The sequence below is a fragment of the Rhyacophila brunnea genome, unplaced genomic scaffold, assembly GCF_057557595.1.
Source record: "Rhyacophila brunnea isolate RB1 unplaced genomic scaffold, BYU_Rbru_1.0 scaffold_13, whole genome shotgun sequence".
Lineage (NCBI taxonomy): Eukaryota > Metazoa > Arthropoda > Insecta > Trichoptera > Rhyacophilidae > Rhyacophila > Rhyacophila brunnea.
Window position 1 is genome coordinate 17,403,924 of NW_028232785.1, and position 16,739 is coordinate 17,420,662.

The 16,739-nt window shown below is 35.5% G+C and overlaps 1 protein-coding gene across 1 annotated transcript; it reads left to right on the top strand.

The window, feature by feature from the left end:
• The first annotated feature begins 6,374 nt into the window (after positions 1-6,374).
• On the top strand, positions 6,375-15,986 carry LOC147076718 (uncharacterized). The gene is made up of 9 exons (XM_085941336.1): positions 6,375-6,529; positions 7,387-7,514; positions 7,888-8,058; positions 8,718-8,825; positions 9,860-9,967; positions 12,145-12,285; positions 13,923-14,027; positions 14,120-14,224; positions 14,776-15,986. Exons 1-9 carry the CDS (start codon positions 6,409-6,411, stop codon positions 15,178-15,180), a joined length of 1,392 nt encoding a protein of 463 aa, XP_085797462.1. The 5' UTR covers positions 6,375-6,408; the 3' UTR covers positions 15,181-15,986.
• Positions 15,987-16,739: the final 753 nt, after the last annotated feature.

Genomic DNA, 16,739 nt, shown 5'->3' on the forward strand with positions numbered 1-16,739 from the left:
AAAACGTTTTTGAATTTTGTGTGGATTACCTCTATTCACTTCCAAGGTGAAGATATTCACCAAGATTTATTTTCAACACGTCTAGTATTCTCAATACTTTCTATAACCTGATTCCTAAACCTAAACAATTTTTCACAAACATGTGTTTGGATCCAGCGTGTCTATTCCTTAGACTATGTACGCAAGACGCTTCCCGCTGCTATCTAAGGAAGGTTTGTATCCAATTGTTGTAATTGTTACAATAAGTGCTATGTTTTAACAGCACTTTTCTTGGCAAAGCTAAACTTTCGAGCGAGATGACTGTTTAGACCAAGGGTTCCCAACCTCGGAACGCGACGGGTTTTCTGTGGGGTCGCCAGCTTATAAAGCTAAAAAAAATTCACTATAATGCAATTTTTATTTTGGGCAGAGAGGTGGTGGCGTTCTCATTGCTGTACGCTCCGACCGACCAGACAGTATATCTGTTGTTGACTGTCACTTTGCTGCAGCTATTGACGTCGTTATTATTCGATTACGGTGAAATGGGTCATTTTTCACTGTTACGTGTATTTTCCACCGCGATCGTCTCGCGATGCATATAATTCGTTCTTTTCATACTTTGAAAACTTGCCAGTTGATAATTGTATAACCATCATTGGTGATTTCAATTTGTATTCATCTCATTTCTTATCCTGTATGAATCTCAAGCAGTTTTCAGAGATAAGAAATTGAGATACCCGGGGTTCCAGCGGCTAGCTCAGGTGTCCATCGAACCCCGGATTCACAAAAAAAAGATAAAAAAAGGATTTATATATGTTGGTAAAATTAAATAAAACACTAAGTCTTTCTCGTGCGGTCTTAGCGTTATATATTTTAATATTTGGTTGGACAACGTTACTTTATAGTCCATTACATATTTTGTTTTTACAATTAGTTACACAGGTCCGTACACGGTTTACAAAGGACGCTTACTAACTTTCTTTTTCAAATTCCCCGTACCCACGCCGTCCAGCAAAAAGGACTCTCGTGATTGGACATACGATTAAAGCACTTGCATCACAAAAAATGGAAGAAAGCGAAGTGTCTTAGCGATTTTATTTTCTTATATCATATCACGTGTATTATATCAAATCTTGTGACATTGTCAATGTTATCAATGGAATCCAGTTTTTACTCTTGGCAGACGATTTAAAATTATATGTGTCAATTCACAGTGAATTAGATTGTCACATATTACAAAATAACTAGTGGAACTTTTTTATATTATAATAAGTGAAGGTAATTCCATAAACAACGTTTTTTGTGTAATTGAATTTGATCAAATTATATACCTACAATATATTGTAATATACTATTATACTATCATAAAAATGTCAATACGATATAATAAAATATTGTACTTATTTAAAAAAATTAATAATTATTTGAATAAGTATATATATATAATAATATTATAGTAAGTAGAATATATTATATTCTTATAATATGTAAATGAATTTTTGTCTAGCGATTTTTTTCATCTGGCAATACTTGCAACTTATTATGGTAACTTACTGCCATCTGGTTGGAATCGACCAAAGTTTTTAGTAACAGATTTTTAGAAATTCATGGTAGATGCCTGTAAATATAAATAGATGGCGTGAAAGTCACATTATATGTGTAATTTAGACCAAAGACATCGCCTTAAAACGACTTTTTACCTGTGAGTACCTATAATATGTTCCTTGATACGCTTTTTAAGGGAACATTTAAAAGGACAGATGTCACAATGGAACGATTTTTCGCCTGTGTGGGTAAGTAGTCTATGACTCCTGAGACTACTTTTAAATGAAGATTTAAATTGGAAAATGTCACATTTAAACGGCTTTTCTCCTGTATGATTAAGTTTGTGTCGGTCGAGACCCCCTTTAAGCGAACATGTAAATGGGCAAATGTCACATTTAAATGGCTTTTCACCTGTATGGGTAAGTTTGTGTTGGTTGAGATTCCTTTTCAGCGAATATGTAAATGGGCAAATGTCACATTTAAACGGCTTTTCACCTGTATGGGTAAGTTTGTGTTGGTCGAGATTCCCTTTCAGCAAAGATGTAAATGGGCAAATGTCACATTTAAATGGCTTTTCACCTGTATGGTTAAGTTTATGGAGGTTGAGACCACCTTTACGCGAGCACTTAAATGAGCATATATCACATTTAAATGGCTTTTCACCTGTATGGGTAAGTTTGTGACGGTCGAGACCCCATTTCAGCGAACATGTAAATGGGCAAATGTCACATTTAAACGGTTTTTCACCTGTATGTGTGAGCTTGTGTCGGTCGAGATTCCCTTTCAGCGAACATGTTAATGAACAAATGTTACATTTAAATGGCTTTTTGCCTGTATGGGTAAGTTTGTGTCGGTCGAGACCCCCTTTAAGCGAACATGTAAATGGGCAAATGTCACATTTAAACGGCTTTTCACCTGTATGGGTAAGTTTGTGACGGTCGAGACCCCCTTTAAGCGAACATGTAAATGGGCAAATGTCACATTTAAATGACTTTTTACCTTTATGGTTAAGTTTATGGAGGTTAAGACCACTTTTACGCGAACATGTAAATAGGCAAATGTCACATTTAAATGGCTTTTCACCTGTATGGGTAAGTTTGTGTCGGTCGAGACCCTCTTTAAGCAAACATGTAAATGGGCAAATGTCACATTTAAATGGCTTTTCATCTGTATGGTTAAGTTTATGTTGTTTGAGACCACCTTTACGCGAGCACTTAAATGAGCATATGTCACATGTAAACGGCTTTTCACCTGTATGGATAAATTTATGTTTGTTAAGGCTAGCTTTAAGCAAACATGTAAATGGGCAAATGTCACATTTAAACGGCTTTTCACTTGTATGGGTAAGTTTGTGTCGGTCGAGATTCCCTTTCAGCGAACATGTAAATGGGCAAATGTTACATTTAAATGGCTTTTCACCTGTATGGCTAAGTTTATGTTGTTTGAGACCATTTTTACGCGAGCACTTAAATGAGCATATGTCACATGTAAACAGCTTTTCACCTGTATGGGTAAGTTTATGGAGGTTGAGACCACCTTTACGCGAGCATTTAAATGAGCATATGTCACATTTAAACGGCTTTTCACATGTATGGGTAAGTTTGTGTCGGTCGAGATCCCCTTTCAGCAAACATGTAAATGGGCAAATGTCACATTTAAACGGTTTTTCACCGCAATGGGTAAGTTTATGTCGGTCGTGATATGATTTAAACGAGAAATTTATTTGGCAAATGTCACATTTGAACGGCTTTACACTTGTTTTGGTAAGTTTATGTCTAATGACAGAAGTTTTTTTATGCGATTGACTTGCAAACGTATCATTGTGAACAATATTGTGACTTTTCAAATCTGCAAGGGTTTCAAAAACGGCGCTACATTCACTGCAAATAAAGTTACTTGGAAAATACTTCACCCTTCTCAATATAATTCGTACATCTTTTGGTATATTCCTTAATAGGCTAACTCTTTTCATATTTTGTTGATCTATCATAATCTCGGAATACGGTATCACATCTTTCGAGGATTTATCTGTATTTGTAGATTCCATGGGATCATTTTGATCATTACTCTGTACAGTTTTGCTACCCGATGATTCCTCGTCGGCACTGTGACATCCTGAGAATTGCTGCTCGGTTTTTACTTTGGGTTGACTTGCAATCGTAACACCGTGGATAATCTTGTGGCTGCTTAGACCTTTAATGGACCCAAAAACTGCGCTACATTCCCTGCAAATAAAGTGACGTGAGAAATGCTTCACCCTTCTCAACATAATCCGAATATCTTTTGGTATATTACGTATTAGAATTTCCTGTTTGATATTCTGTACGTCTATAGTTATCTCCGAGTGAAGCACTATGTCATCCCGTTTTCCTCCGGATGTAGATTCCAAAGCTTTGGCGTTATCGTTTTTAATGACCGTGCTGTCTGAAGTGTGAGTGTTGCTACCCAGCCTATCGGCACTTTGACGTCCTGAGAAACGTTGCTCGGCAAGCTTCTGCAAATTTAAAAGCTTTAATGTATTTTAGACGGTACAACACTGAATATAATTAAGTATAATCTCCGTATGTTTCCATATTGGTAGTATTTCACAAAATATTAATATGTCAATAATCTATCTTAAGTTTAGATGGGAATAAATAATTGTTATCTATATCATTCGTTAAGATCATATGAACCCCTCAGGGTAGAGGTTTGTGTACACCGTTTTGTTTTTACGAGAAACGGATATCAGCCACTTACTCAACCTATTAGGTTCAAACCCTGTCTCATACACAAAATTAAATACAATGTGTACTTGCCAGACCCAGGATTCGAACATCCACGACATTATAGGCCGACGCTTAAGCCGCGTGAGTCGCTATATAAGCAAACAAAAATAAATATCTTAAATTTGATCAAAAAAAAAAACATTTAATGAACTATTTCTTGTATTCAAATGAATAATTCACAAGATTTTGAAATGTAATAATCCAAAAAAGAATATACATAAGTTGAAAATACTTCAGTTCAAATACCGTCGAGGTTCGTATTTTTTTCATTTTTTATTTAGTGGGTATGTATCTGAAGTTATGTTTGCTCAATAAAATTAATTTCTTAATAAAAGCCGAAATGAAAAATGCAAACATTATTAAAAAATATTAAGTGTGGTTATGGCAGTGATGGCGAAGGTTTGTATGCCTAGAGATCTGCGACGTGTCATACATGTTTAGGAAATAATATGTAAACAACAAAACAGATTATTTACATCTACATTTGAAAGCCATCGCCATGGAGAAAGATATTGAAGCAGGGTACTTAATTTATTAATTCAACTGGCGTTTCTACTCATGATAAACAAATCCAGCCTCCGAAGGTCTAAAATAGCACTAGCAGAGCATCGCCCTGAAAGGCTTTCAATATATTGAGAACTGTATTTACAATGATATGAATCTATAACATACAAGACATTGTCCAGGTTTGAGTCCTGCCAGTTGTCGTAATATTTTTCAACATTTTTTCCAATATGTGTAGGTACCTATTTACATATTTTCAAATTATGTGTGTATATATATTTTTTATTTTATGTGACACGTTACCGGATGACCGACTGAATGGAACTGACCGTAACTTACAAAAATCCTAGTTAAAATGCTCCCACGATGTTTTGAAAATTTTGGCAAGCGCACGTAAAAGGGTTTGCCACCACTGGTTTAGAGATATCATTTATTCATGGCATACCTTACAGGCGAATCCAGCAACACAAGGCGTGTGCCAAATGAAAATGAGTTGCCCAACACGGTACATGTGTAAAGAGTGAGATGCTTAGTGAATTATTGAACTGTTATCTATTGTTTTTGAAAATTTTAATTAAACATGGCAATAAAAACCCAATTAACCAAGATTACATTATCTAAGAGAAAAAACCATGGTACAGGTCGGTTTACATGATGCCAGGTGGGAACCGCGCTAATTTACATAGGCGAATTTGGCAAAATTCATGATTTCAAGATTGAAAACCTAACCTTACCTAACAAATGATTGAGTATGTCGGCTGTTTTAAAAAATTCATTGCTGCTGGCTATAAACAGAAGAGAACCAAAACCAATTTCACTCGAACTTTATCCGGGCACATGTGTAAACTACCTACTAAAAATCTGCTGTGGAACTCGAATTTCAAATTCAATGTTAGAAGCATAATTTTCATAGCGGACTGAAGATCTCTACTATTAAAATAATAAGTTTTTACCTATTGAATTTAAATAATTTGACAATATGTAGTTGGCGATATAAACTTACATGTGAATCATTTCGTGTACTTGGCCCAAGGCAGTTGTCAATATAGTTTTTGACTTCCGATGTTTCGTTTTCTACTTTGACGGCAAACTGAAAACAATACAATATCCTTAATATATAAATGAAAAGGGGGCAAATGATTTTGTTGTTAACTACTGCGTGTCACAATATACTATACCGATGTATGGATGGATGGAAGTAAAAAATCAGCCTCAAAATTAGTGAAATCAACACGTTCCTGCTTGACAGAAAATTCCGATGAGAAATCATCATCCGAGCTGTACGAACAATCACTTGAGGTTCCAGTATCAGTTTCGGAATCAAAATCTACCGGTTCAATTTTAGTGTCCATTTTCAAGATTTAAGCAATATTATTGCAGGAATATCAGACGAAATAAATTAACATAACGGACGCAATCACTGCCGACTGACAAGATGGCGGTGCGGTGACAAAATGCGACCCATAGACTAATATAATATGTAGGTACTCATAGACAATATACTACGACAATCGTTGAAATTGGCTGAGCTTGCGGTTATAAAATGAGGTGTTTACACTTGGTTGACAAAAAGATGGCAACACTGTGCTAATTTGACATTTCGGATTAGTCTATGCGTTTCGGTTTCGAAACAAATTTTCTTATGACAATAGTAACTAATATAAACAAAATGAAACCGTATATTGTTCTAATTACTAAACTTCAAAGAAACGCCCTGTTGACTTACATGGAAGGTACGTAAATATTTATTTGTAATGCTTTTGGGTCGTATCTTTACGCACAAAGTGACAGTTAAGTGTTAACATTAACAATAAACATAAACTGCAGTACCTATCCGATAGAAATTACAAGATATGTGTCATGGCTTGCTTTTTCGTACAAGGTGGTTGGGTGGGTTAGTTGCATTGATGTGGAGCTAATTAGGTTCTCCATTTATATCTTTAATTTTCTTTATGGCCAGGATTAAATATTTTGTGTAGTATTCTTGAGTTATTGCTTAGTACTTCGCGAGGCTTTTGGAGGTCAATTTCATAATTATGCTGTCTATATCGAGTCCTGAGAGTCCATCGCTCCCTTTCTAGTCTAGGGCAGTCGTTGATGAAATGCCACACAATTCGAGATGTGTTGCCGTCACATGGACAACAGTCATCATCCCTCAATTTAAATCTTTTTAGATAGGTAAGCTCGCACCGCTCCGTGGCCTGTCAGTATCTGTGTGAGTTCGTGTGATATTTTTAAGTTCCTGGCAAGAGTGATATATTATAGATCAGAAGATTGGGTAAAGCCAGCAGAGCATATCCCACCCGGAGCCAGTCTCGGGTACTATACATGGAAAGCCCTTAACAGACTGAAAACCATGGTAGGGCGCACCCGATGAAGTGGGGGTTCTCTGATGACCAAACCTGCAAGTGCGGTGAAATGCAAAGCACGGAGCACCTATTTTTATGCAAGGCATGCCCATTAAGCTGCAGCTTCGACTAGATCCTACAAGCCGAGGAGCCCATTAATTTTCTGTTCCCTTCAGCGACATTCATGCCGAGTGCTTCTTACTATGTTCCATGTAAACAATATATTTCTATCATCTTTTCAGAAAATCCCGTGCTGGTGGATTTACCATTGAATCAATGTGATACCACGGTGACTAAGCAGCACTGGATGAAACTAAATGATAAGCTTAACACTCTGGGGCCGATGCGCACACCCATACTTTGGAAGAAGGTAAATACACAGTTCCATCGTATAAACATTGATAGTAGAGACCAGGTATGTTGAAGAAAAATCATTTCCTTTGCCGCTCAAGGATAAAAAATAATATTGTCAATATACAAGATACACCAGTGGCGAAGGGTGGAGTATTATGTTGAGATCTGACATAAATAGTGCACAATAAATTTTCACAATAAACCTCCCCCTTCGTCGCTGATCCCTTGTAATCCTTTGCACCAATTTTCATCAATTATTGTCAATTTAAAATTCATCGCTGTTTGTGTTTACAGTATATTGAAAAAAGCACCATATTATCCTGTTATGTAGATTTTTTTTTAAATTAAAACTATTAAGTATTTTCTCCATGAAGCTGTACTTTTTTCAGATGTGGTGCGACCTGGTCTTTTCGACCAAACGAACTATCCACCGATTCCAGAAAGCCAGGGAAAGAGGCTGGGTGGGCGCACTCCAATTAACAGACTTGCAGAGAAGGATCGCTGTGTTGATGGCGTCTCTAACTGTGCCGGGGGTTATCGAAGACAGACCGACGCAAGACGTAATTTTTTTGTTATTTCCAAAAGCATGTTACAGTCAATTTTGATAAAGCATGCGCTCACTTACACCTATTATTTTTAAAGGACAAATACAATGCTTCAGTGCAATTCAATCAATTAGGATTCGGAGAATGCTGGCTAGGTCATGTGCATCGTATGAACGATAATATAATTTAAGAAGCATGCCAGAAGTTTTCTGGCAAGATGGAGCCGCCAATGACAGCCATATATTTGAATGTCTATACAAATAAGTATGACTGACAAAGTTTAGTTTGCACTGTTTATGTCGAATCTTGACAAGCCTATCCTCACCCTTCGTCAATGCCACGTTCGATCCCAAGGTAACCATTCGTGCATTCACAGAGTAGAGGTTGTATTAACAGGTAAATGGATGTTAGCCACTTGCTCAGACTATTAAGTCCAAACACATATTGAAAAAATGTGCTAATTTGTCACACCCGGGATTTTAATCTGAGACCCACAAAGGCCAACACGTTAACGTACGCACAATTATCTAACCTACCAAAAGCAAATGAAACTTTGTTTAAATAATGATCCAAAGATTCCGCTGAGTGGGACACAGAAGAAAAAAGATGTTTTATAAGAAAAATTCAAAACGTTTGTCATTTTTTATGCCTTTATAGAGTTCTATCTTTTGCAGATTTCAGATCCATTGACCATGACTAAAACTGAGGAAAATAATACGGAGACGCCAGTGGAAGAAACGCCGACAAGTCCTGGAAGTATTTCTGATGTCGAAGACTGTAAGGTTTGTTACCGAGCAATCGAATCATAAATTTATTTGAGTAAAAAAATTGTTGAAAACCAAATTTGACAATAATTTGACATATACTTATATAATTTTAGTAGTAAAACACTTGAAAGCTTGAATGTGGCTGATTTTATAACCAAAGCAAAATTTATATGCTAAAAAGTCTAAGCATATATATTATCTGTTTACGTTAGTTACACGTCATATTATATTGTGGTAGGTAATGAATTTAGATAGCATCTGAGATTAAAATAGTAAGGAACGGCATTTTTAGTCCGCTTACTGTCGGCTCTCTGCTAAGCTATGTAACTACGCACTGCTTAATGTGTCAGTCGAGTAAGGGTCTGATACACCCCTGTTACAGGCGGGCTTCTCCCGGTGTAAAATAATCATTTAGTAGCTCAAGTCGAAACGTAACCCTGACCTCTAGAAACGGCTTCATAAAACATCTAATCTGATTCCTTGCTCAACCACGTAAGTATTTTTTTTAATTTAAAAAGTAAAAATGATGATGGATGAAAGAGATAATTTTAAGACTAAATATAAGTATTTAAATATAATAAATTTTGCCGCGCTTGTCGGCAACGTCCAAATTTCGACGCGCCTGCGCCAGGGTCAGGCTCGTGATTCGCCGAATCAAAGATCACGCGATAAAATTTGGCCAATCACGAGAGTCCTTTTTGCTGGAATGGCGTGGGTACGCGAAGTTTGAAAAAGAAAAAAAGTAATTAGTAAGCGTCCCCTTTCCGATAGGATAGGACCTGCGAAACTTATTGTTAAAACAAAATATGTAAACGTTTAAAGAAAATGTAAAATATAAGAAGACCACGTTACGAGCACGAAAGACCGTGTTTTATTTATACTCCAACCGTTTGAATTTCTTTCTTTTTTTTGTGAATCCGGGGTTCGATGGACGCCTGAGCTAGCCGCTGGAACCCCGGGGATCTCAGGTCCTACTAGATTTTAAAAAAAATCTCAAAGGTTCTGGCAAACAAAAAAGGTTGGGAATTACTGTCTTCTTGCTTTCGTAGATTTCAGATCCATTGGCAATGACCGTAAACGAGGGAGATAATGCAGAGACGCCGATGCCAGAATTGCTGACCAGTCCTGGGAGCATTTGTGATATCGAAGAATATAAGGTTTGTTACCGAGCAATCAAATCAAAAATTAATTTTAGTAAAAGTATTAATTGAGATTTAACATAAATAGTGCTACGTTAAACCGTTGTTGTTCTGGCAGAAGACACTAATTCGAAAAAATGACATATTGAGTTAGTACCAAAATGTTCCTTATTTTAAACTTTACCGTCTGGAAACCTTCTTAATAAATAAACAGTCTTTATTTTAAGGTCATCCTTTTTACTATTACTTAATAAACTCACATGATATGCCATTATTTCAAACTTTTTAACAACTTCAAAGTCAAATTACTCAAAACTAGTATTCTCCAGTTAGTGTGTTCTGCCAGAACAGAGACGAAACTTTGTTAATCATACTTATTATTTGTTTACATTGAACTAAGAATCAATTTGCAAATGGTGCTGATTCGTTTTTAAAATTCAATTAAGTAAACCCTGCCCAAACCAAACCATAGTAGTTTACATTTGTTTTGGGCGATACAACAAAAATAGTGCTCACTTTTTCCGTCAAACTTATTTGTTTATGTTGAATTAAAAATACATATTTTACAGATGGCGTTGGTTAGTTTTTTAAATTTATTAAACCTTGCCTATATCAAACAATAATCGATAAAAAATATCGGTACTATACGGTTATCAGGAATACAGCGGAAAATACATTTTGAAAATAGCCGATAAACTGGATTATTTTTTAGTTTGGGTTAGTCTACGTAAGGTTAAGTTGAGTTAGGTTAGATTTGGTTAGCTTAACCTAACAAATATTCCAGTTTATCGGCTATTTTCAAAATGTGTTTACAGCTGTATTCCTGATAACCGAACAGTACCAAAATATCTATATTTATGTATGGCTTAATGGCATAATTTTAGATATTTTATAGATACTTCAACGAATATTTTTTGGCTATTATCTGATACGCACTGTTTAATTGAATTTTAAAAACAAACAAACACTATCTACATAATATTCTAGTCTTAGTTCAATGTAAACAAATACGTTTGACTGACAAAGTTTAGTGTGGATTATTTGTGTCGAATTTTAACATCCTACCTCCACCCTTCGCACTGCCTAGCGATTACTTGGTAGATCCATTACATGAAACCATTATAAAATGTAACTGCATTTTGCTTAATTAATTACAAAGTTGGTTGCCTTCCATTTGGCTGAATATGCAAAACTTACCTCAGATAAGCGTCGTCATTAGTAATCATTTGCAAGAATCATAGAAGGATCGATAACTCAAAAGATAAAAGCACTCACCTGCACAAAAGACTACGTGAGTTCGAATCACATTTTTTAAGTATTTCAAAATATCTTTTCTGCCGATCGTTAATTTATTTTCGGCAAAAGTTATGCAATATGAATATCCGCAAATCCATGCTCTGTTGGCCACATGTTTCATTACGTTTTGACGTACCTATGTATTCCGTAATTTGGTCACTTTCTTTGCGATTGTTGTGTTTCAGTTGTTGTTTAACCTTTTCTATGCCTCACGATATAACTATGGCAGTATCTGACAGGCCGCAGATTTTTAACGACACATATGTTGAATGTAGATCGAATTTCTTACTAAAATCGCTGTAATACAGATAATTTGTGGCTTAGCATTTCATAATTATTCAAACAGATGTCACTGTGTGTTTAATTTTTTAGATTATGCAAATCAATTGAGAGTAGCTAGTAATTTGAGTTTAAATTCGAACGAGAGAGAAAACTCACTGAAGGCATAGAACCGGTTAATAATGATTGTTGTCAGGTCTTTGCGTACACCCATTCACTTAAGTAGCACCATAGAAAACAATCTGCTACAAAGTGCGATTGAGAATGACCTCTGCCATGAGTCCGAAACATCGAGGAAATATGGAGAAAGAACAAACAGGAAAGTTTCAAGTAATAGATATTTTCATTCTCAGTACTCTATGTTTATATTCGCATGTTTTAGGAATGTAACATTCTTTATTAAACATGCATAATTTGAAAACACCTGCAAGCAATATGCAACCAGTAGAAAAAATCAATGAAAGTTAGAAGGCACTTCAATGAGAATTGTAAAAACATTAGTTAACTTCGTCGCAATTAGATAGGACACACATAGCCTATAAATTAATACACATCAGCACAAATTCACGACGACGTTCGAATCGCGTTTGGTGCCGTGCTAACTTTTTTTTTGTTTCCAGTTTATATCAAACCTGAAGCAAGAATGTCCAGATGTTGAAACAGAACCATTTACCAATTGCAGTCAAAAAAATCCACTTCCGGTGGATACACATCGTGGTCAGCATGCATTAAGAATGAAGAACGTCACGCCATCGGATGACGTAAGTGAATCTGTCTATCCTGTGTAGCCATCTAATGGACTGTACAATATGCGGGTACAAAGTGTCATTATCATCAGTTGGGGTTTATCCACTGCTGAATGAAGGCCTCCCCTAGCTCCTTCCATTCTTCGCAAATATATTATATTCATAATTACGAGGGTAAGACAAAGTAATAACTATTTATATAAACACATTATTTTAGTATCTTCAAAATTGACCAACCATTTTGTCTTAAGCGTAAAGTGTTCAACCAATATGCGCTACCAACGCTCACATATGCAAGTGAAACATGGACTCTTAATATAGGAAAAATCCAAAAATTACATGTAGCGCAATGTGGCATGTAAAGATGTACGTTGGACATAATGCGTAAAGATCACAAAATAAACCAATGGTTAGGGAAGCAGACAAGAGTATGCATTGCGATGGAGGTGGCTAAGCGGATGAAATGACAATAAGCCGGCATATCGCTCAGCGATTGGACAAATAAAAATCAACGTATGAATATAAATATTAGCCTATTATAAAACTATGCTCAAATGCCTATGGATACAGCTAAATACCTACTATTTCTTTTATTAAATGAATATTTTAATTAAAATTAAAAAAAACATCTAGATATATTTACACGAATATAATATTGTTTTCGTGAATTAATAAAGTATATAAGATCTTGAAGATTGAACTGCTTTGTTCATGTGAGATGCTGCGAATGTATCAACCACAGTGACATCCCAAACCATACATTTGCCTTCCCTCCGTAGAATCATCGGGACACCATCAGGTCGCTTGGCATCTTACCAAAAATCACCAAGAGGTTATTGCCTTCACTGAACTCCCATCGAAACCAAAGATTGACGGATAACATCATTGTCGGCAGACTATGTCTCCCGGCACTCTTTGTGCAGCTCAATCCATGTCGAACAGAACCGGATAAAACATAACAGCGAGGGGAAAAATGAAACATAAATTTTTGTGGAATCTATTTAGGATAGGTTAGGTTAGGTCATTATTTTATTGTACCTAGTCACCCAATCATTTTGAACATATTATATTTATTAAGATGAGATATCCTAAGCTTGCCGGCAACACCGAGTTAAGTCCCGTTTATTTGAGGCTCTCTAGTGATTAGGAATGCAGAAGTTAGGTTTTCAATTTGATTTATTATGGCGTATTGAAAACCTCTGCTATTAAAAATCATTATCAACTTCATCAAACTTATCAAATCAGAAAAAATCAAATTATCAACATGATACATAAAACATAAACACAACGAGATAGGACGATTTCAACATTAAATTTATATTTTTCCTGAAAGGTCTTAGTTATATTTATCGTTGTTCTGCTTTGTCACTGTTCTGTTTTGTCATGTTCTGTTTTATCATGTTCTGTTTTGTCATGGAACCTTCATTGATGAAATAAATGTTAATATTAGAAACAAATTGATAGAAAGTACACTACAATGATTTTTGTAAAATAAATCATCTAGACAAGTACCTACATAAATGTTGTGAACTTTATTGTCCATGTCCAAGTCCCTCCCAACACATATTTTTCCAGATATTTTCCAATGGGTGTGTTTCTAAAATGTTTTTAAATGATGAAGAATAGATATTAATAAGTTTATTATTTTACAGATAACTACTTATGCTACTCACATGGACAGTTCTTCAAATACTTCAAGCGATGATGAAAAGGAATCTGAAGAAATAACCGCCTTCAGTCCACCACCAATTCAGCATGTCTGTTGATTTTCTATGTTTGTTTATAATACGTTAATGGCTTATTACATATTAACCGATTAGATTTCAATAATTAATATACAATTTTACAGGTTACTGCAAATGCTACTCGCTCGGACAGTTCTTCAAATTCTTCAAGCGATGATGGAGAGGAATCCGAAGAAATGACCAACGTCAGTCCAGCACCTACACCACAAGTTTGTTTATACTCTATATGTGTCAGTTGTGAAGGGTGAAAGTAGGTTGTTAAGATCCGACATAAATAGTAGGTACACACTAAACTTTGTCAAACAAAAAAATAATATATTTGTTTTCATTGATCGCAGACTAAATCGCTACAATGTGTAAATAGTGTTTGTTAGTTTTTAAAATTCAATTAAACATTGCCTAATACAAGCCATAGTACGTAATAGTCTAAAAATATTTGTTTATCTATAAAATATCTAAAATTACGCCATTAAATCATATATTATAATTTTAGTTATTTTATAGATAGAAAAATATTTTTTATCGATTATGGTTTGGTTTTGGCAGGGTTAATTGAATTTTAAAAACATGCGAACACCATCTGCAAGTTGTATTATTAGTTAAATGAAAACAAATAAGTGTGACTGATAAAGTTTAGTGTACACTATGTATGTCAAATCTTAACTGCCTACCTCCACTCTTAGCTGCCGATGTGTGTCTTTAAGTCAATGACGTATTACTTAATAACAGAATAGTTTTTAATAAATTTATTATTTTATAGATATCTACAGGTGCTATTAACTTGGAGAGTTCTTCAAATTCTTCCAGTGATGATGAAGAGGAATCCAAAGAAATAACTGACAACAGTCCAGCACCTGTTCCACCTACAACCGAAGCTAGCAGCAGATTAAATTTGACTCATACTCGTGTTTCTACTGCTGAAAGGAATCCCGAAGTGAAAAACGGTCATGTGGAATCACTTTTGGAGACTTTAGAGCGTTTGAGAAGAGATTTAAACGTAGCTAAGATGAATTTGAGTGAAACAACCGAGAGTTTAAATGCGTCGACGGAAGACCTTAGTGTCATTATGGACAATTTAAAACTCATCATTGAACAAATGAATGCGATAATTGAACAAAACAAATCTATTATGTTATTGCTCGTAGCAATTAACAATGGAATTTAACGGCAGCCACAGAAGTATCTAAATACTTGAGCGAAATACTTTGCGCAGTTTTTGCACTAATGTATATGAGCGTGTGTTTAACCAACGCGTTCAAGGGCCCACATGATGGATGGAATGGAACAAAAATCCTAAAACTATAAGCATTGGGCATAACGCGGAAAGACCACAAAAGGAACAATCGATAAAGAGTGACGTGTCGTTGGGTAGGCAGGCCATGCGGTGCATAGGAGCGCCCATAGTAAACGGCGGATGGAGAAACGAATAAAACTATTACAGCTTTTGAGAGCAGTGACAGTTTTCCTTCCTGTTGCTTCAATAGAAAGTATCGACATTTTAGTTAATTCTAATTTAAATAATAATCGAAGCGTAAAATAACAAGGTTACCTGCAAACCTGTCAGCGTCACAGTCTAAAACCACTAATGTTCGAAAGCAGGTTTCGTGGAAACACAATTCTCAGTAGATTGTGTAGTTAGTAGGTAACTAACAAGATTATACAAAGTTGTCTGCGCTGTAACTCGTAAGTTGATAAATTATCATATTGTCGCTGTAGGATTGGTTTGTCGAATAGACCAAATGTCAAATGTTCAGGAGACGAACAATCAATTGCATTATCCTATATTTAAATTGTTGTTTTTACAGCATATGAATGATTTGTATTTATTACAATGTAATTTAAAGAAAATGATGGTTCTGGTCCATTTAGATACAAAAAAACATTATGCATTAAAGGTCGATTTCGACAAAAACGGATATTCGACAAACCGATCCTATAGCGACGATATGTATTTTATAACTGAACCAAATTAAAAAAATAAATCAAGTATTAACACATGTTTCACTTGTGACCTAGGTGACCTAACAAAATCAATCCCATAATGGTAACATTGACATGAATAAATTACTAAAAATAAATAAAAAGATACAGGGGTAAAAACTTCAATAATTAATGAAGCACAAAATTATCAATGTGATATTTATATCTGCCATTGGACAAAACATGATATTAAAAATGGCTGCTGTTGAGCTTATTCTTCTTCTTCTTCGACCATGTCCGATCCTAATAGGATCATATGGGCCTCCACAGAGTAGAGGTTTTGTTTTTACGAGAAATGGATGTCAGCCACTTGCTCAACCTATTAGGTCCATACCCTGACTCACACACATATTGAAAAACAATACCTATGTGTACTTGCCAGACCCAGGATTCGAACCTGGGACCAACGGCATGATAGTCCAACGCTTATGCCGCGCGGCCACCGTTGGCGTCTAAGCGTCTGAGCTTATTGGCTTTGATAAACCTCCCTAGTCGAGTGCATAAGAGTCTGGCGTTTTATTCAGGGGCTTAGGTTTCGACACAGTGACGTCACATAATATTTTTGGGATTTTCTCAAAGTCTGGGTGTTTTTGATTGTTATGTACCCTTCTATTACTAACTACACTACTGTTATCGGCCCTCATGGTTTGTTGTAGTATTAAAAAGAATAGGTATAAAGACATCTCTTGAAAATGGGTCTATACCTATGCAACGACTAAAATTTATTGGACAGAAGTACTTAAC

Coding starts and splice junctions, on each gene's coding strand:
- LOC147076718 (XM_085941336.1), top strand. CDS start 6,409: ATGCGTTTCGGTTTCGAAACAAATTTTCTTATGACAATAGTAACTAAT. Junction 7,515..7,887: donor CACCCATACTTTGGAAGAAG/GTAAATACACAG, acceptor TACTTTTTTCAG/ATGTGGTGCGACCTGGTCTT. Junction 14,028..14,119: donor GTCCACCACCAATTCAGCAT/GTCTGTTGATTT, acceptor ACAATTTTACAG/GTTACTGCAAATGCTACTCG.